This window comes from Peromyscus maniculatus, chromosome 23 (genome assembly GCF_049852395.1).
Source record: "Peromyscus maniculatus bairdii isolate BWxNUB_F1_BW_parent chromosome 23, HU_Pman_BW_mat_3.1, whole genome shotgun sequence".
Taxonomy (NCBI): domain Eukaryota; kingdom Metazoa; phylum Chordata; class Mammalia; order Rodentia; family Cricetidae; genus Peromyscus; species Peromyscus maniculatus.
The window spans coordinates 40,246,594-40,267,527 of NC_134874.1; the positions used below are offsets into that span (position 1 = coordinate 40,246,594).

Here is a 20,934-nt window from a genome sequence, read left to right on the forward strand (position 1 = left end):
TCCACAGCTATTGGTCCACAGCTCATGAGTTCCCACTAGTTTGGTTTGGTTGTCTATATAGGTTTCCTCATCATGATCTTGATGTCCCTTGTTCATAGAATCCCTCTTCTCTCTCCTTAACTGGACTCTTGGAGCTCAGCTTGGTGTTTGGCTGTGGATCTCTAGATTTTCTTCCATCAGTTACTGGTTGAAGGCTTTATGACAGTTAGGATACTCACTAATCTGATTACCAGAGTAGGTTAATTCAGGCACCCTCTCCATTACTGCTAGGAGTCTAAGGTGGAATCATTCTTGTGGATTCCAGGGAACTTGCCTAGCACCTGGTTTCTTCCTATCCCAATGATATCTCCCTCTATCATGGTATCTTTTTCATTACTCTTCCACTCCATCGATATTTCAGCTTTACCATCCCACTCCCTTATGTTCTCATCCTCCATCCCCTACTCTCAATTGTGTCCCCCAACTTCCAGTCTACTCATGGTGATCTCATCTATTTTCTGTTCCAAGTGAGTTCCATGTGTCACTCTTGGTGTTCTCCTTGCTAGCCAGCCTCTCTGGAGCTATGGGTTATAGTCTGGTTATCTTTGCCTTTCATTTATTATCTGCTTATGATTCAGTACATACCATGTTTGTCATTCTGAGTCTGGGTTACCTCACTGGGAAAGATATTTTCTAGTTCCATCCAATTGTCTGCAAATCTCAAGATGCCAATTTTTTGTGCTGAGTATCATTCCATTGTGTATATGGGCCATATTTTCTTTATCCATTCTTTGGTTGAGAGGCATCTTGGTGGTTTCCATGCTCTGAGTATTACTATCAATGCTGCTATGAACATAGTTGAGCATGTGTCCTTGTGATATGATTGATTGTTCCTAGCTTTTATGCCCAAGAGCAGTATTGCTGGATGCTGAGTTATATTGACACCCAATTTTCTGAGAAACCACCCTACTCATTTCCAAAGTGGCTATATAATATTACTTCCCACCAACAGTGGAGGAGTGTTCCCCTTGCTCCACATCCTCTCCCTCAAATGCTGTTATCAGTTTTTTTTTTGTTGGTAGCCTTTCTGACAGACATAAGATGGTATCTCAGTGTTGTTTTGATTTGCATTTCATTGACCACTCAGGATGTTGAACAATTTTTTAAATGTCTTTTGGTAATATAAGATTCTTCTGTCATAATAGAGAACAAAAAGAGAACACTCCATAAAAACCAATTCATACTGACCAAGGTATAATTTTATAAGATTCTAGAATGTACCCTTCACATTGAAGAGAAATGTAAACACATCCATTAGGTCACAGGCAAGAATAAACTACACATGAATGAAAGTTAAGCAAGAGAGGGGTAGGAAAACACCAAACAAAACCCACAAAAGATTTATACACCTTTCAACAAAAACTATATAAAGTTTTTGAACAAATCCCCACCCCATTCCCTCACTTTCAGTTCTTATATTATACCCCATAAGTTTTCCCTCCTCATTTCACGTGTTTTGTCATTGTTGTTTAATATCCACTGATTCCATACATGCCTGACTATGTGCCCATTGCCATGCAGCAGAAGGATGGATTCTGATTTTGTATCCATTCTGTTAGCTTGTGTCTTTTATAGGCAAATTGAATCAATTGATATTAAAGGGCTGGATGTGTAGATAGATGTTGTTTAAATCTGGTTTTATCTTGGGATATTTTGTTTATTCCATCTATGATTACTTTCATCTTTTGTTTGTCTTTTTTTCTACTTATTTAAGTTTAACATCTGCTTCAGGAAAGATGAGTGGATGCCATTTAAGACTATTGCTTCTTTGAATCTCCTCAAATGTAACATTGGCACAGGAATCCAGCTGGCTCTTACATAGCCTTGAGGATATCTGTCACTGGGTAGTTCCTGTAAGATTAGTGGATACACTGAATTTAGCTATTTGAAAGACTTAGGCTGTTGTTCTGTGACGTTACAAGGCAATGCTGAGATTGGTTCTCCTTTAAATTCTTCTGTTTGGGTCTGAATATTTCTATGATACGTTTTAACAGGTTTTTCTAAAACTTTTATCTTGGTACTAACATTAACCAAAATAATTTAACGACCAAAAAAATAATATTTATAATTGACATTACATAAATCTCATCAACATTAATTATTCTCTAATTTAATTGATCTATTTTCAGAATGTCAAACATATTATCAAAACATGTTATCAATCAGAAAAAAACTTCCTCCATTGTAAAAATGTTGCTAAATTTTGATGTGGGAAAGACTTTGCTTTAACTAATTCGTCTCATTAAGAAATCTTAATTGACACAACAAATCTGCTGACAATGATGATTCAAATGATGGTGTGGCAGCAGCCCAAGGATGGGTCCCAGAGAAAGCCAATAGGAAGAAACAGGAGAGCCAGCTCTTTGTAGAGGGGAATGTGTGAAAGCACCTAATTCTGGCATGTTTGGAGCCTGGGACTGCGGAGTTTGCTGCAGAGACCCTGCAACTGAAACTTAGCCATCAGAGTAAGGAATCTAGACCAGGTGGGCTGGAGCCGCTAGCCTTGTGCTGCTGGGACCTGTGTAGGGAAGTGCAAGGCCATAGACAAGTGGCTTTTCATGAATTCTTGTTTGTTCTTGTTCTCTGATATTCAGGCAAATTTTATTAGTTTACACAAATTATCACCTCATCACTGCTCTATTAATTTCCCTTCCCCTGTAGACGTGGATAAGAGAAATTAGAATGAACAACACTGAATCCTGTCTGCTATACTCTATTGGAATTTCCTCTGCAAATAAAAAAAATGAGTCCATTTCCATAGAGAAGTCAGAAAACTTTCTATTTCCCACATAGCTTTCATTCTGCCAGAAGGTGCTGTAGGCTGTTGCAGGAGAAGAGACATCAGTGATCTTATGCAGTGTTGGAGCCTGCATGCTACAATCCCAACCTGTCAGACAAAAAGTGCCTACTGGTACAATAATGATATGACAGGTATGAGGTAACTAAATGCTTTGTGACATAGGATGATCTAAGACAGTGGTTCTGAACATGTGAGTCACAACCTGTTTGATGGTTTAACAACCTTAACGTGGGAGCCACCGATCAGATATCTTGCTTATCACATATTTACATTATGATTGACAAAAGTACCAAAACTGCAGTTATAAAGTATCAACAAAAATAATTGTATGGTTGTGGTTCACCACAACATGAGGAAGTGTAATAAAGGGTTAGCTCATAGAAAGGTTGAAAACCACTACTATAAGAGGAGGTAAAATCATTCCTTTCTGCAGGGAACCTGCTAATTTCAGGAAGCAAACAACTTGAAATCTTCAAGAAGTCCCTGAAACAGAAAAATTTAACTATCCCCTCCCTCACCAAGCATAAATAAGCAGTACGAACTTCAGAGAGACACTCACAAACCAGAGGAGCTGCCTAGAATATACACTCCAACCTGTCAAGCTGCCTGGTATCTGTGCTCTGCACTCCAGGTTTCCAGTTTTTGTGAGCCACCACAAATGTTGAGGTTTGCTTTGGGAATGTATCTATCTTTGAGTCTTTACTTCCCCCAAAATCTCATTGGTTCATCAAGCAGAACTTCTGTGGTATTCTTACTTTGGTCTGTCATTGCTTTACTGTCTGGGGTGAGTAGACGTTTGTTCACATCATCCCAAGAATAGTGTCACACAGCAGGTCCTACATTCTAGATAATCTATAAGAAATTGTTAAGGATGAAGCTATGGGAGATAGAAGAATTCAAGAGATAAATGTTTGTAGTCTTGTATCTGAATATTTTTTATTATGATCCTCTCTTTAAAATGACAGTTGTTGAATATTGATGTACTTGAGCACTAAAGAGAATTTCAACCTGCTTTCATGTTACCTTTATATGTGAGAGTCTGTTATGATCTCCTATGATCTATGGTTATTGTGGAGCAGATTTTAATCACTGAGCTTCAGTTTCTCTGTCTATATGCCAGAGACAGTCATATAAGCAGATTAAGAAGTTAAAGTCAATAAAACAACACAGCCATGCATTAAGATTTCATGAGCTACCAAGTCTATTCTTCTTACAGACTGTTTCTAAGATTTTCATTTGTTCTTGGGTGGCAGACAAGTGCACTGCCTCCAGTTTCCTTTCATATTTCTGATTATTTCTCAAGTGCATTAGTTATGTTCTCAGAAAAAAACTGCATGAACATGTCTGCATGTTTCTCACCCCATGTGAGGCTAAACCTGAACAAGGAACCTCTGCAAGACAATCTACACACTACACAGGAGATCCCAGATGACATTACTTCATTTGTATTGAATCTATGCATAGAGGCATGGTTAATGGCACTTTTGGGGGAATACTATGAATTTTATCTAATGAATCTTGGAGGAAAAACTTTAATGTACAAAATATGAATCTAGATATTTTTCATTACCTGTTAATAGCAAAAACAAAACAAAACCATCATCACCACCACCAACACAACAACAACAAAAGATTGAAAGATGAAAATAAACAAGCAGATGAAGAAGTGACTATGTTGTACCATGAAGACATCCTCCTACTACAACCAGTGACTTGCAACACTCAGAGGTGTGTAGGTAAAAAATGGGATGATTTGGTAAATGGTTTATGGTAATCTCTGGACTTAATGAAAACACTGATTGTGTTCTCTATATCCCACAGATTAGAGTTTCAATGAACGTAAATTAGGAGTGTGTACACACTTATTTTCCAACAGTCCAAACTAGAAGATGCCTCACTTGTTCAGGTACAGAAAATACGTAGTGTGTGGATTACTGTGAAAAGAAAAAAAGACAGTTCAAAAGGTTAAAAAGGAAATATGTTCACAAACATAACCTTATTTTTATTTTCTAAAGAAGATTTATTTTTATTTCATGTTGTCTACGTGTATATGTGTATACCACTTTTTTTCTCAGTGCATATTGAGGTCAGTACATACTGTCAAATCCACTGCACCTGGTGTTACAGATGGTTGTGAGTCAGTGTCATAATCAATGTACTAGTACTGTGAAGAGACAAAACAACCAAGGCAATACTCACAAAGGAAAGCATTTCATCAGTAACTGTTTACAGTTTCAGAGGTTTCGTTCATTATCATCTTGCTGGGAAGCATGGAGGCATGCAAGCAGACATGGTAGCTGAGAGCTCTACATCCTAGTTTATAGACATAAGGAAGAGAGAGTCACAGGGCCTGGCTTGGCCTTCTGAAACACCAAAGTTTACATCTGTGACAACCATGTCCAACAAGGTCACACCTCCTAATCCCTCTCAAGTAGTAACACTTCCTAATGACCAAACATCCAATTATATGACGTTTTTTGGGACCATTCCTATGCAAACCTACATAGCCACCATGTAGGTGCTGGGAACCTAACTGGCTCCTCTGTGAGAGCACCAAGACTTCATAACCATGGAGACATCTCTCCACCCTCTCCTTTGTGTTTCTTAAAAATTCACTTGTGGGAACTCTCTTATCAAGATTGTTGTTCAGGTCACAAGAGACAGTGTCAACCTTTATAGAGAGATAGATGTCAAAGATATTTATATAGCAGGTATTGGCTAAGCATGCATGCAGTGTCCATGAGCCCCTCCATTAGGTCATCCACATAGAGCATAACCTCTAGTAAACCATAAGGAAGTCATTTGTGAACTACACAGCCTCTTCAACACAAATTAACCAGCCAATTTGGATGTCCATTTGATATGCTCTATGTTTTAGATGTAACCAATCATCTTATTAAAATAAGAAACACAGAGCCAATGTAAAAGAGAAAGCTGAGAGGTCAGAGCTCAGAGGTAGAAACTTACCTCCTGCATTGCTCCTAGCTTCCCTGAGAGAGAGCTTCTTCTTGTTTGTCTGTCTTTAAATAGTCTTTCTGTTCTGCCTTCTCATTGGTTGGTAACCCAACCACATGACTGCCTCGTCACTGCCTGTAAGTACTGCCCTCCAGGTCTTAAAGGCATATGTCTCCAATACTGGCTGTATCCCTGAACACACAGAAATCTACCTAGCTCTTCTAAGCACAATGCTCTTGCTATGGCTCTAATAGCTCTGACCCCAGAGCAACTTTATTTATTAACATAAAATTAAAATCACATTTCAGTACAAATAAAATATCACCATACTATGTATTGAGACAATATTAGATAATTTACAGTCTTATGGTCTCTTACCTTCATAGAGATTGAACTTTTTCTGTACTTGATAGCTAATTTAATAATGTACCTTGACATCCCTTAATATGTATGCTGACACCCTACTATATATTCTGTTTTTGCTTAATCTGCCTTTAGGACAACAATGTCACAAACAACTTCACTATCTTTGATTGACCATGTAATAAGCTTTTACAACCTAAGCTAATGCACAACTTTAATCGTAAATTATATATTCTTCCATGACCCTAACTCAGAGTAAATGCATGGGTATGTTACGGTAATCATTTGCTAAAAGCAGCCCATAGGTTGGAAGCAAATCTATAAATAAATATGCAATATTAATTTTGCAATTAACATACAGATACAGCATGGTAGTGTATGCTTGCCATACTATTTTGGTATTCTGAGTGTTTCAGTGTTTGTTGGGGTCAGTAAATTATTTCCTCCCTCGATAAAACTCTGTTGAAAATTTCTGTAAAGAATACCTCATCCATTGTCTATGCCATTCTTTCTGTACTGTCCAATAAATACAGAGCTATGTCCTCTGTTAGGGACACAAAAAGAAGCAGTATGGATACATAGATTCACAGGAACAGATGACCAATAGACCACCAAATGCTACAGAGAGAGGGAAGGCCCAGGGCAAGAAGTAAAGAATTCAGGCTTGGTTTATAATACTAACACGTCTTGGTGTCTGTGGGTGTATATAAACACATTTAACTGATACAGGGAATAGGAAAATAATAGTGAGCAATGCCCATTAATAATAACAAAGTATAAGGGAAATATATACAGAAACCATGAATGCTGCAAAAGTGTCAATAAAGGAAATATATGGGAAATTTTAGTTTATCTGGGGATGATGTGATTTATTTATTTTTTGTCAATTTTTTTAATTAAATGTGATCATTCACCTTCTAGGGTAAAAACAGTGTTCCACAGAGAGAAATATGCATGTGTAAATATTTATAAAAGGACCTGGTGTGCAAAGATTAAATGTGTTTTGCAATATAGAGAGTCCTGTAAACATCAGAGGACATTTAATGTCAATCACTCTGTTGCATTTCTGACAAATATCTATGACCTCTTGTCTTACCAAGAACATTTGTTTAGTTACTAATTAATTTCCTAGGGAAAAGAACTAAAAAGAAGTCAAAATGTGTGTTAACATGAACTGTTATGAACTGTCAACTGAAGATGTCACCCATGTTCTCCATACCCATGGAAGATACATTGTTGATCTTTGTACTGGCACTAGTGGCTCCACCCCCTTTCCTAGCACATAAATACTGCACAGTGTCTTCATAGATTCACACTTGAACTCAGAAGAAGAATTCAGGTCCTCACCTACCAGGAAAAGAGAGATTTCTTGAAGGAAAAGAGCAATGGACCTGATTCCAAACTTTTCTGCAGAAACATGGGCACTGCTGGCTACCATCCTGGTGCTCCTCTACCTGTAAGTAATTGATTAGATGTCTCTCTTTTGTGGGCTTAGTGGTAAATAATTCTCAAGCCCCTTTTCCCTGTCAGAAAATCAAAAAGTATAATCCAATGGAAATTCATACTCCCACAGCTGAACACATTTCTCCTGTAACCTAAATAATTGAATTCACTGTGCTTTTCAGCCAAGTGTCTTCAAGTAATTCCCAAAATCCAACAACTGGAGACAATCAGGCACGGGCTTAAAATGATTACAGTCTGCTGTTTCTCTTGTTTTTTTTCTGTCATTAGTTTGTCACATTGGGATAGGAATGTGTGCAGAATATTGAACCCACAATGAGGGAAACGATACCTGAGATTTTACTGAGACTCAGGCCTGTCTGTCCAGAGAGTGTTGTCGAGATTTTATTGGATTACTGACAGTAATCTAAGTGCCTGTGGCTGATCATCTAAGTACAGAAAGCTGCCTTTGTGTCACCTAGGGTCTAGGAAGAAACAGAATGGAGAGATTATGCTTTCTGTAGTTCATGGCCTCATGAGTTCATTTGGATAACTCATTGAGCACTTTGTATTTCCTGGGAGAGATGGGAGCAAATATCCTTTGACCTCAGTAGAGCAGAATTGACAAACCAATATAGCCATTCCTCCAAAGTCTATCCTGAAGAGACATGAGTTTATAAAGTTAATACAGCAATGTGTTTGAAAGGTTACTTGCAGGAGCATGAATGGTTCAAAGGCAAATGCAGCATCAAAACCCCACACCTGAACTGAGGACTCCCAAAATTGGTATCTTAAAAATATATTTTTATATTGCCCCATGAATGTTTTGCATGAACATATGTATCACATGTATGCCTGATGTCCATGTAAATTAAAACAAGTTATTGGAATCTCCGAGACTGGAATTATAAACTGTTGTTAGCTGTCATGTGGGGGCTAGGAATGAAACCTGGGTCATCTGCAAGAGCAGAAAATGCTCTGACCTGATGAGTGATCTCCCCAGACCAAAAACTGCACCTGGGAAGCTCTGTACACTTTTTAGTCTGAGGGACAGGAAAGGTCAGAGTCTTGTCATGGGGCTCTGCTGGTGGGCTGTCCTCCCACTCTGAGCAACCTCACTGTTCACTGCTTACTTAATGTTGAGGATGGAACATGTGGATTTTGCATTGCAGGTTACTCATGATGATAATGTATGATGACTTCCTAAGTCTAGTGAGTCCTTCAGCAACATTCAAACTCAAGTTTATAAAGTATTATTACATATTAACTCTAAGACTGGGACCATCAAGTGTTAACCTAAAAGTTTATAGTAAGTTTATATGAAGGGGTTAGTTCTATGAATTTTTATGTTATATTCTGCCCCCTTGTCATTTGTTACTTCACTGAATAATTTCTGGTAATTCTCAATATATATATATATAAAATCACTTACATATATCATATATACTCACATATACATGCGTATCTACTCATATAATAACTCATATAATACAAATTGAAGCAATAATATACATGAGTTAGTGTATGTATGTATACATAAATATGTATATTTTTCTATGACATGTGGGAATATGTTTGTTTATGTGTGTGTATGATTATGAGTATTTACATGTATGGTTAACAAGCTCATGATCTGACTGGCTTTTTCATCCATGTTTTAGCTATGGGACCTCTTCTCATGGACTTTTTAAGAAGCTGGGGATTCCTGGCCCAAAGCCTCTGCCTTTTGTGGGGACAATGCTTAACTATAAGATGGTGAGTGATACTAGGTTCCCTACTTTGCTTCTTGTGACAGTGTCACTTACAAAAATATTAAATCCCATGTCATTTGATCCCTTCTAATGGACATTGGAATCAATTGTAAGGCTTTTAATTGGTAGAATTGTGTTAGTCACACCCACATCATTGCCAGGTTACCCTTGGGTTTTGCTAAAATGTGTTTGTGACCTCAGGTTTTCAGCAGGTCGGGTATGACTTCAGGTTTGTGTCAGGTCAGGTGAAGATCCTGGCTATTAGCACACTAGGACCTGAAGCTAAAATGCTGATGTTCAGACTTTGAGAGCATCAAAGATTTTGTTTCCTTTTCAGTACAGATTCCAGAAAAGTATAACTATTCTTAATCAATATTTAAAAAGTACATGTAAGGCCACTGAGTAGCACCTCATCAATATGAGTGATTTATTCAAATCTAAGTTCAATAATAATATTTACACTCCTTGCTGTGTATCTCTGGAACATGCCTTTCAGGAAGCAGATAGTTATTTTTGGGGACTATGCACATACTTGAATCCTCAATTGAACTGTTTAATTCCATTATTACTTCCAAGGCTCTAGCCAAGCTTTTGCCACTTACAAGAAGGTTTGCCTTTACTTTTTTTCACTTCAAGGTACAACCCTATGCATGAGTCTGAAGAGCAGGTATATGCGAGACTAGGTTATGTTGCCTATAAACCTCAGATATTTAACCAGACTGTGAGTTTTCTTTCTTGAAACAGAAGCAGAATTATTTATACAAAATCACTGATAAAAGCTTGAGTTGACAAAACTGTAAAAATATACATGTGGTGTGTGAAATATAATATAAATATATACATATATATTTATTTATAATTGCATATATATACATATATAGGTACCTATATAATAGGGACTAAGAAATTACACAGGGCCTTTCTGAATGCTTTCTAAAGTTTGGACACTTGGCCTGTCCTTCCTGAGCTCATGACCAGAATCAGTGCCTACATGAAGACTGCACTCTTGCAAGATTTGCTTCTCTGAATTCTCAAGGTTTACTTATTAGATCATAATTATTCAAAACCAAGGATTCTGTTGCATAAGTTCCTAAGAATACCATACTTTGCTCCCAATTGAAAAAGAATAACTTCCTTATCATTTTTGGATGATCTCTTTTTTATGTAGTCTTTGAAATACACTTCTTGGGTTTTAGTTTGTTAGTTTCTTTCAAATAGTGTCTCCTGTAGATAAAATTAGTCTCAAATTAGCTGTTCAGATTTTGGCCACAGATTAATCTTAGTGCTTGGGTACAACATGATATCTTATTTATAGGTGACTAGGTACCAATAGGGATGTGGTTATACGGTTATACTATGATGACCCAAAGCTGAAGGAATAAGAGTCACAAAAGGTGAGGTTTTGTGATGGAGGACCAAGGGAAAGAAATAAAAAAGACAGATACCTGATGACTTACACCAATGAAGTTTATTAATCAGCATAGGTCCTTACCTACTTACTATTTGCGTGAGGAAATGGCCAAGGTCAGCTGAGAGCTAAGTCAGACAATGGTGGCAAAGAGAACCCAGGATACCTCAGACACAGCTGCCTTATGACTGATAACCACAACCCAGGGAAACGATTAGGATCCCCATAACCTACAACCAAAACTTCTTAGAATCCTAATCCCAGACCCAGAGAGGAACTTGTCAAATCTTTTCTGGAACGTCACAGAACTGTCATACCTTTTGGTCTTTAACAATGGTGTGTGAGAAAACTTTGAGTTAGTCTGGTTTTTTTTTTTTTTTTTTTTTTTTGCTTTTTGGGCCAGATGAGTCATTTGTGTCTAAATATTTAATAGCCTAAAATATGCTTTAAACCAGAAAATGACTCCTAATATTATAAGATTAATTATCAACATAAGTAATCTGAGGATAATAGTGAACAAATGTTTAACAGTGTTAAGGAGATTACATCTGGCAGTTTGTGTAATAAATTTTGGCTGGATCCAAAGGGGAAATGAATGTGTAATAAGCATGGCACATGCCAGTAACTATTTCCTTGAGGGTTACAGAATCTAAAATAACATTCTGATGTTGTCATATTACATGATAATGATTTTTAATTCTCTCCCATTTCCATTCACATTCATCATAATTTAAAGGAACAACACAAATGTATCTAAATCCAGCAGGACACTGTAAAGATAATTAACATTATATTGCTTTAACTGTATCTCCCAGGCTCAATATAAAAACTTTCAGAGCATTTAACTTAGCTTCTAGTTGTGGTTTTATTTTTTATTTATGTTTATCTAAGCTACAGAAGTATTATAAGGAATCTAACAAAATGCTCAGTTTGCACTTGTTGGGCCAGGACCACTTTGGAAGCAGCCTCTGAGTGGAGAGCTGTGAGTCCCACAATAATTATAGTTAAAATAAATCCAGAAATATATTTTTAGTAAAATCCTGATATAGTTCAAAGAGAATGTGTTGTCAAAGTCTTTGTGTTTAAGTATCATTAGGTTGCACAGGAACCACAGCAAACCAAGACTGTTAAAGTAAAAGAAGGCTCCAGGAACAAAGATATCTATCTATTCAACTAGAGAGGATACAAGTAACACATGCAATTTAGAAGTGTACTCCCATTTCTTTAATAGAGGGACTCTGAGTGAGTTACATATATGAAGTTTTAACACAATAAGTGTGGTCAAATATAAAATAATATGCCATGGTTGGTCATCTTCTCAAAATATCACATATGTCACCCCATTATCCGGGACGGTGGCTCAAAACCTAATGTTGTTTTCCTCTAAAGATAGCATAAACCAATGAGTGGATTTTAGGATTTATATTCATCCAGACCAGGTGGGCACCACTAAGACAAGACAACCAGCACCTCAGATCATCCATTCAGAGCCAAGAAGTACTTTAGAATCATGGAGCAAGCCATTCAAGGAGAGTTTCATTCTGCAACAGGGCACAGGAAAATCCCTGAATTCTTGGATATGCCCATCCAATGGAGCAACTGATGGGTGATCAGAAGGATGAATGAGTTGGTTAAGCAGATCTTTCATTCCATGTGGACCCTTGAGCAGTCAGTCACATGAGAATAACATAGTCATACTGTCCCACCAATGACAAACTAATAGGAATAATTTATGATATACCAATATGTTAAATTGAGTACTACCAAGCACCACATGTAAAACATCAGCATTGCAAAGTAAACAAGCATATCATTAGTAAATACACTAGTAGGCAGATCTTCTCCATGTGAATCGACAAGCCAAAGTGATTGTAAGCTATTGCAGGCCAGGTAGAGTTCTATACTTTCCACATGTGGCAGAGAATAATGCCAGAATTGCTAAAATAAATAGAGTGTGAATAACAGGCTTCCATGTCTCCTTGACCACTGAAATTCCTTCTGCTGTGAGACATTTAATCTGTCCCCAGGTTGGGAGTGGGCCCTGCCAAGTGGATTGCAAGTGGTGTACTGAACTGCATGCTGCCTTCAAACTCATCATCATCTGCATCCTTAGCTTCTGTCACCTGTAATACTGCAGATGCCTTCATAGCCTGGAAATGTGGGACAAGGTGTTTTGGGAGCCAGTGTGATCTTGTAGGAAAATACACACATCCTCTCCTCTACATGAGCACAAGGTCAGGATCACAGCATTCCCCTATAGGAGGAACTTTTCACAAGATCTCTCCTTCTGGAGCATGTCGAATCAAAAATGTCCGGCTCCAATTAATCCTTGTTCTCTTTTCAAAACATATTAAATTAAAGTACTATTAAGAAGATTTGTAGAAGTAAAAAAGTATATATACTCCCACTTTTCATTTTTTCAAGCAAAAATATAGGAGACCCTTGTGTGAATATAAGAGAGGCCAGTTTTACGTATAATAAGTAATGTAGCACAAAATTGATTAAAGGCATCAGAATTCTGTGCTGGAGCACCAACTGCTATTTTAAAACACTTTTGGAGGTTCAGCTATGTAGCAGGAATCTTAACAGGTCTTATTAATAAAATCAAACTTGAAGCCCGGTATTGGGGTGAATGCTGAAAGATCAGAGAAACAGAAAAAAAAAAAAACCACAGCAACCTCACCTTGCCAATTCCTCAGCTGATCCTGTTTCCTCAGACAGGAAGCTTCTGAGTCCTCAGTCAAATGGATCTTAGCTGAACTGTGCTGCTCAAAGCCTAAAAGCTTAACCAGCTCTAGTTCCTGGTCCTCACGCCTTATATACCTTTCTGCTTTCTGACATCAGTTCCTGGGACTAAAGGCTCACTTCCTAGGATTAAAGCTGTGAGCCATCATTCCTGGCTGTTACCAGTGTGGCTTTAAACTCACAGAGATCCATATGGATCCCTGCCTTTAGAATGCTGGGATTAAAGATGTGAGTTTCACCATTTTCTGGCCTCTGTATCTAGTGGCTGTTCTGTTCTCTGACCCCAGATAAGTTTATTAGGGCACACAATATTTTGGGGAACATAATATCACCACACAGCTATAGAAAATGTTCACTGGCAGTGAGTAATCCAGTGCTTACCTGTGGTGGTATTGTGTTCCCCAAAATATTGTGTACTCTAATAAATTTATCTGGGGTCAGAGAACAGACAGCCACTAAATACAAAGGCTAGAAAATGGTGGCACTCACACCTTTAATCCTAGCATTCCAGAGATAGAAATCCCTCTGGATCTCTGTGAGTTCAAGGCCACATTGGAAATAGCCAAGCATGGTGACACACACCTTTAATCCCAGAAAGCCAGCCTTTAATCCCAGGGAGTGGTGGTAGGAAGAAGAAAGATATATAAGGCGTGAGGACCAGAAACTAGAAGCGTTTGGCTGGTTCAGCATTTGGCTGGTTAAGCATGTGGCTGGTTAAGCTTCAGGCTTTCGAGCAGCACAGTTCAGCTGAGATTCATTCCGGATGAGGATACAGAAGCTTCCAGTCTGAGGAAACAGGACCAGCTGAGGAATTGGCAAGGGGAGATAGCTGTGGCTTGTTCTGTCTCTCTGACCTTCCAGTATTCACCCCAATAACTGGCCTCGGGTTTGATTTTATTAATAAGAACTTTGAAGATTCATGCTACACTTACCAGCTTTTCAGGTTAATAGAATAGACATGAGGGGGACCCCAGAATAAAGGTCATACTAACATGAATGTATTTTAGGCTGACAAAAATTGAAATGCATCCATCTGCCATAAGGTAGTAAGCCTTTGAGATGTACACCATTACAAGGAGAAAGAAGATAAGTTACACAAGAGGACAGTCTGAGACAATTTATCATATTGATCTCTAGATAACTGTAATTGGGACTAGGCATAGCACAGTGCTGATGGTGATTGGCATAAGACAATAGCTTGCTTAAACAAAGCAGATTCAGCATCCTTCTGATTAGAATAATGGGAAGCTAGATCTATAGCTGGAAAATATTGGAGAAATTAAGGAGCCTACTGGTTCTAACTGTTGTTGGGCATGCTGAAACAAGTGAAACATTTCTTCATCCTCAATCTGTTTAATAAGAGCACCAGGAAGTATTTAAACAACTTACATGAAATATAAACTGTCAAAGTAAGTGTTTAGAGGTTGAGGGAATGCAAAAATAATCTATATTCTGAGAAGACTTAGCTGAAACATTCAATATATAAGGAGTTACTTCTTGAAGTATAACATTAGGCACCGAAGAAGTCTCTCATCTAGGAATACATTATCTGTTTCTGGGATTGTGTACTTCCTATAAAGTAGTATTGGAAAATTTGAATTAAAGGTTTGGCAGGATAAGAAGTACCAAGCTGTCAGATAAGTTCAAAGAGAGCTACCTGTCAAGAGTCAGTGAAGGCCCAAAGTGAATCTAGTTGTGAAGAGGTGAAGGGGTGAACTATCAAATCATTTTATCACGCAATACATTGATGGACTTGAGGACACCTGTTTTCTGGATAACCTAAGCAAGGATTTTATAATAAGAAGTCAAGGAACAGGCAGCATCAGTATGCAGAAAAATCCATTCTATAGATAGCCTAGGTTGCAAGAGTTGGCCAGAAGGATATATTGGAGTAGCTAATAGTATAGAAGATAGAACAAGCTTTGTGTCAATACTTGTCAACTGTTGCATGAGTGATGATTCAGTATAACAATTATAATGTGTTTGACCATCAGGAATAAGCTTTCTAGAAGAGAGGTCATTATCTCCTCTTAATATGAAAAAGTAGAGAGTCAAAACTTTTGTAGTATGTTTCAGGGAAGGTCTCAGCCAATTCATATTTCCTAAGATCTTTTGAAAACTAATAAATGTTAGTATTTACCTGCCAATCAATGAGGGCAAATGGTACTGTCCTCTGTAATATGATCTAAATAAGAAAAGGGAGGTATAATCTGTGATTTCTCCAAGAAAATTTCCGGCTGAGTCTGTTCAAAGTGATCGTGGATGGTGAGAAATAATTGAATAATTAGATTTTCAGGAGGTACCGAAATCCCCTAGGTAATAAATAATCATGGGAGAAGGGTACTTTTTTCTAACTGTCAGTAAGAGTTGAGCAATAAATTGTTGACACAAGTTGGGGCTCTTGGCCATACTATGAAGTAGCATCTTCCATTGTAAATATCTGAAAACTAGAGGAAGGAAGGAGAGTCCTGAGGAGGATGGGCTTTGGCTCAGTTAAACAAGTAGGAGCCAATTCAGCCAATTATATAACTTCTCCAGCAAAAAGGAAGTTTCTTCTCATCCTCTGAGGTATCATGAAGTGAAAGTAATTAAGAAATTAAGCTACATCCTGGTCCTCAGAGCCTTATATCTCTATTTTTGGCATGTTATTTTTATCTTGTGTCTCCCTGTTTCTTTTGGAGTATTATGGTTACATCTACAAGGGTGTTGAATTACAAATGAATCATATTCAAGCTGTGGATATAAACAAATCATGTATAAAATTTGACAGTGCAAACCCAAAACAGGAAACTCATGTGGGGCTCATATGTGATATTCTGTCTTTAAACTTCCACCTACATGTTCCCATGTCTTTAAATTTACAGTAACTTATACAGTAAACCAAGGGTATATTTTTAATGAAAATAAAGAATTTATCTAAGTACCATAGTGACACATGTCAAATTAGAAATATATGAATTAAAGGAGATTCTTCTTTAGAATCTTTTCCTACCATGTTACTCTCACCTATTCTTCCACCCTTTGTTTCTTACAGCCCCCCCCCGTCTGACTCTTTTGTACTCATTCTTGATGATTTTTAGTAATCTCAGTTCCTGCATAGAGCACCATATTACATGAACTGGAAGGAATGAGGATCCCAATTGTCAAGGCAATGAGACTATGTATAACAAATGAAGAAGACATGTAGCTATCACCAGAAGGTCTTGCCTAAAATAATGAGTTATATCAGAACAGTACTAAGCAGAAAGCTTCTTACATGATATATGTAAAAGGGAAATGGCCAAGTCTAGCACACACTTAAATCAAAAAGGCTGGTAAAAAAGAAGAGGTATCCATACCTCAGTCACAGATGCTTAGGTCTGAAGCACAGACCAGGAAAAATTCAAATCTCTAAGAAGCTACAACCTTCACTCTTTTGAGGAACCGACTCTAGCCCTAGATTGGTTCTTGCCAACTCATTTCATGGACAAGGACCCAGAAGTAAATTTCCCTTGTAATTTCATTAGGATCTCAGAGGATGGATCAGTCTGGCTCTAAATATTAGGCTCTATCACCTGCCTGGAGACATAGTTTTGCATAGTTGACATTCATAGTCACTGAATATGGAATTCCCTTGTGTAGAATGTGTGCCTAGAATGGACAAATCCCTGGGCTTGAACCCAGCATCATAACAACTGGACATGGGGTCACACACTTTTAATTACTACACTCAGAAGGATCTGCATTTCACGTTCAGTTTAGATACATAGAGAGTTTGGATTCAAGCTGAGTTTTTAGGATTCTATCCACCAAAAATACAATTGCCACTTATTGATTATATGGATTTTTTCCCAAAGGTTCCAAAATGAAAGTTCAAACCAAACATTAATTAGTAGGTTTTCTTTATGTGAGGCAGCATATCCTCATCTTACATGTTGAACAGGGACACTAGAAGACAAAATCATTTACCTCTACTTCCTTGTTCATTTTCACTTAATACTATGAAAGACAATTATATAAATCTAATATGCTATATACATCCATGTTGTCTTCAATTTACTGACTATACTGAATCCTGGAGAAGTCATCAAGTGAGTGAAAGGGGCAGTGAGTAGTGAGAAGCAAATAGATTTTGCACAGTCATAGCAATCTCTGTGACTCTTGGTGCCCTCAGGCACCCAAGGAATGGGAAAAGACAGAGTGTTTCAGGATTTCAGAGTCAAAACAAAACCAAAGAACTACCAAAGAAAAAGGCAGTTGCTACTTTTAACAAAGAAGAACAATTTTGGAATATACAATATACAGAAATGAAATCATGTATATCTATATTCCCCATGTCAAGTGTCTCCTGTATTTTCTTTTTTCTCTCATAGAACGTGGAAGGATTTCTACTAATTGCTTGGTAGGAAAATTAAATAATGAGCCTGCCATCCTAGGGTTTGAGTCATTTGTTTCCCATGTGGTGGCCAATACAGGTAGAAAAATAATGACTTTTCATTTTCTTTTCTTTTCCCAGGGCATATCACAATATGATATGGAATGCCACAAAAAGTATGGAGATATGTGGGGGTGAGTATTCTGCACATGTCCAATATGTACATTTGTTTTGATGTGACACCAAACTGCATTGGAGAAGCTTTTTAGTCCATAGTTAATCGGGTCACAGTTGCCTGTTTTAAAGTGTCTGAAAGCCTGTCCTGCCAAGGGTTCCATATAAGCGTTGTTCCAGTCTGAATTGAGACGAGGACATTGTAGGTTATAATTTTTCTGCATCCTTTGATGTTCCAGAGACACCTAGCCTTACTTAAATCCAAAGCCTTATAAGAGTTCCTGCCTCTATTTATTCTTCCTTGAGACTTTTAAAAATTGTGAGCTATGCATTAATTCAGATGCATGTAACATGTGCTCATAAATTCAGGAGAGTGTCCCCATCCATATTGATTTACATTTAGATAAAAGCAAAAGTAATTTTATAAAAAAATATTTCCAGTAAATGTGAACTTTTCAAATATAGGCTAAGGGAAAATGAGCATATTTACAGTTATTATTTTTGTTTAATTTAATGTGTTTATAAAGTATGTTTTTCATTTTTATTACTTCATTTTTTGATTGAGGTCATAATACCATTGCATCCTTTCTCCTTTCCCATTCCTTCTTCAAATACATCCTCTGGTTTTCATTAATTGTTTGTACATGACTATGTGGATACATAAGGGCATTTATATCCATAAGTATGATCTATTCATTCTGCATAGTTTTTTTGTATGTATGCTTTCAGGGCTGATTATGTGGAGTTGGGTAACCAGTTTGTGTGCCCTTCCCTGGGGAAGACCATTTCTCTCATTTTTAGTAATCCTTACCTACCTGTATTTCTTTCTATAGGTTTGAGTCATCCTGGGCCTTGCCCTGTTGTTTATTTTTTTGAGACCAGGTTTCCATATATCCAACTTTTTTCTGGAAGTAGATATGAGTCCATATTGGCCTAGAAATCTATGTCTTCCATATGTGCCTCCTGACTACTGGTCTTAGAGTTCTGCGTCCAAACTTTGTTGAATTTCCTTTTACTTTTCAATTCTTGTTACATTTTAAACAAGACATTGACTTTTTAACAAAATTGTATATGGTTATTTCCTCTCAACACATACAACTCACTTTGAAGAAAAGTTGATGGATGTGTTATACCATACTGTTGACTTCTAAGCTTGTTTCATTAATTATTTTGTGTTATAGTTGAGCTAACGGGGAATACATTATTGATCGTCAGTTGTTAATAATTTGTCCTTAGTGGCAGTAGAGTAGCAGAGAATAAACACTTGCTGTCCTTACAGAAGACCAAGTTTCAGTTCACAGAAGCATATATTATAGAACCAGAGGTAATATCAGGATCAAAATGTAATCATCTCTGTTTTCCCAATACAGGCTATATAATGGGCTGGGCCCTGTGCTGGTTATCACAAAACCAGATATGATCAAGAATATACTAGTGAAAGAATTTTATTCTAGCTTCACAAATCGACATGTAAGTATTCTTTTAAATATGTGAGGATTATACAAACCAAACATGTTAAATATAGGAATATCTATATGTATATAAATATGCATACATGTATTCAATAACAAATATTTCAACAACAAAGCATGAATATGAAAAAGAGAAGAAAGGTATGTGGAAGTATTTGAAAGGGAGAAATGTGCAATTACATTATAATCTCAAAAAAATTAAAATGTGAGTATTCATTTAAAAATTTTATCATTCTCCCACATAATCTAGCAGTTACAATTCTTGGTTTTCATTCAGGGGGCCTAGGTTGCACTCCAGGTATAGGAAAACCTGCATTTTAAGAAAAAAATTAGCCAGGTTGTGTTGCTGCACACTATTACTCACAGCATTAGGGGGCAGAGGCATGTGGTTCCCTGTGAGTTTGAGCCTAACCTGGTCTGCAAATCAAGTTGCAAGACAGCCAGAGCGACACAGAGGACTCTGTCTTAAAAAGCAAAAACAAACAAAAAAAGTATTATGAGAGGCTGGAGATGTTGCTCAGTAATAGATTAACCTTGCCCAGAGTTCAGTCTCCAGTACCACAAGATGAACAAACATTTTATTATGAAATTCTTAGGGATTCACCGTAATTTGCCAATAATATACAAGGAATGCTATGAGTCCTCATGCTGTTTTGTTCAGGTGGGAGCTTCAACCTTTCCCAAGGAGAAATTCGTAGCACTCAGAGATAAACAAAATACTTCTTTCATTGGTTCACAACCATCGCTTAAGAGTCCCAAACTTGCTTTCTAAGTGGGTACTCATGGTGGTTACTTCTCAAAGGGAAAGAGCAGATGTGACCCTGGTCAGCAGGGAATGGACAAGCAGGGTCACAAAGCAGAAGCCAGTAGTTCATTTTAACAGCTCTGCTGACTCAGGGCAGAGACTGGTTGTTACTGTCTCCTTATAATCTTGTCACCCCATAGTCCCTAAGAAAGCTTGGTAATCATAAATAAGGTTAAAGTTGGTGTTTTCCTTTCTCCATCAGTTTTTCTTAGGCAGTTTACTTATTTATTTTATGTTTTAGTGTGTTTAAGCTTCATTAGTAAGTGTCAGTGCTTGCATTCAAACTCAGGTCTGATGACAGACCTAATGTAATTTATCCACATTTATATACCTCCTTGTATAAACAGCTTAGAATGGTATTTTAATTTTTTTGATTAAAATACAAATATATTATTTGTTTATTCCCACTCATCCTTCCCCTATTCCCACCTCAATTCCATTTAGAATATATAAAATATTGAATCCATGTGTCATTCAACCATATATAGTGTTATTCATCATTCCCTCTTCCCCTCCTTTATATTACCTGTGTCCTGCTATTTCTCTTTCTGGGTACCCCTTGCCTTATCTCCATTGTAGTTTCCTTCTTTCTACGAATACTCTGTTGTATACACACATCTGGAAATTG

At 37.3% G+C, this 20,934-nt stretch overlaps 1 protein-coding gene across 1 annotated transcript in view; it reads left to right on the plus strand.

Annotated features, from left to right (window-relative positions):
• The window catches only part of LOC107400566 (cytochrome P450 3A13-like), an 85,821-nt gene that overhangs the window by 12,299 nt on the left and 52,588 nt on the right, over positions 1–20,934 (plus strand). Inside the window, exons 4-9 of the mRNA XM_076560632.1 lie at positions 4,420–4,567; positions 4,661–4,745; positions 7,290–7,613; positions 9,259–9,352; positions 17,997–18,049; positions 19,400–19,499. Of these exons, the coding sequence (XP_076416747.1) occupies positions 7,543–7,613; positions 9,259–9,352; positions 17,997–18,049; positions 19,400–19,499 (318 nt within the window). The 5' untranslated portion in view covers positions 4,420–4,567; positions 4,661–4,745; positions 7,290–7,542. The remainder of the gene's footprint in view (positions 1–4,419; positions 4,568–4,660; positions 4,746–7,289; positions 7,614–9,258; positions 9,353–17,996; positions 18,050–19,399; positions 19,500–20,934) is intronic.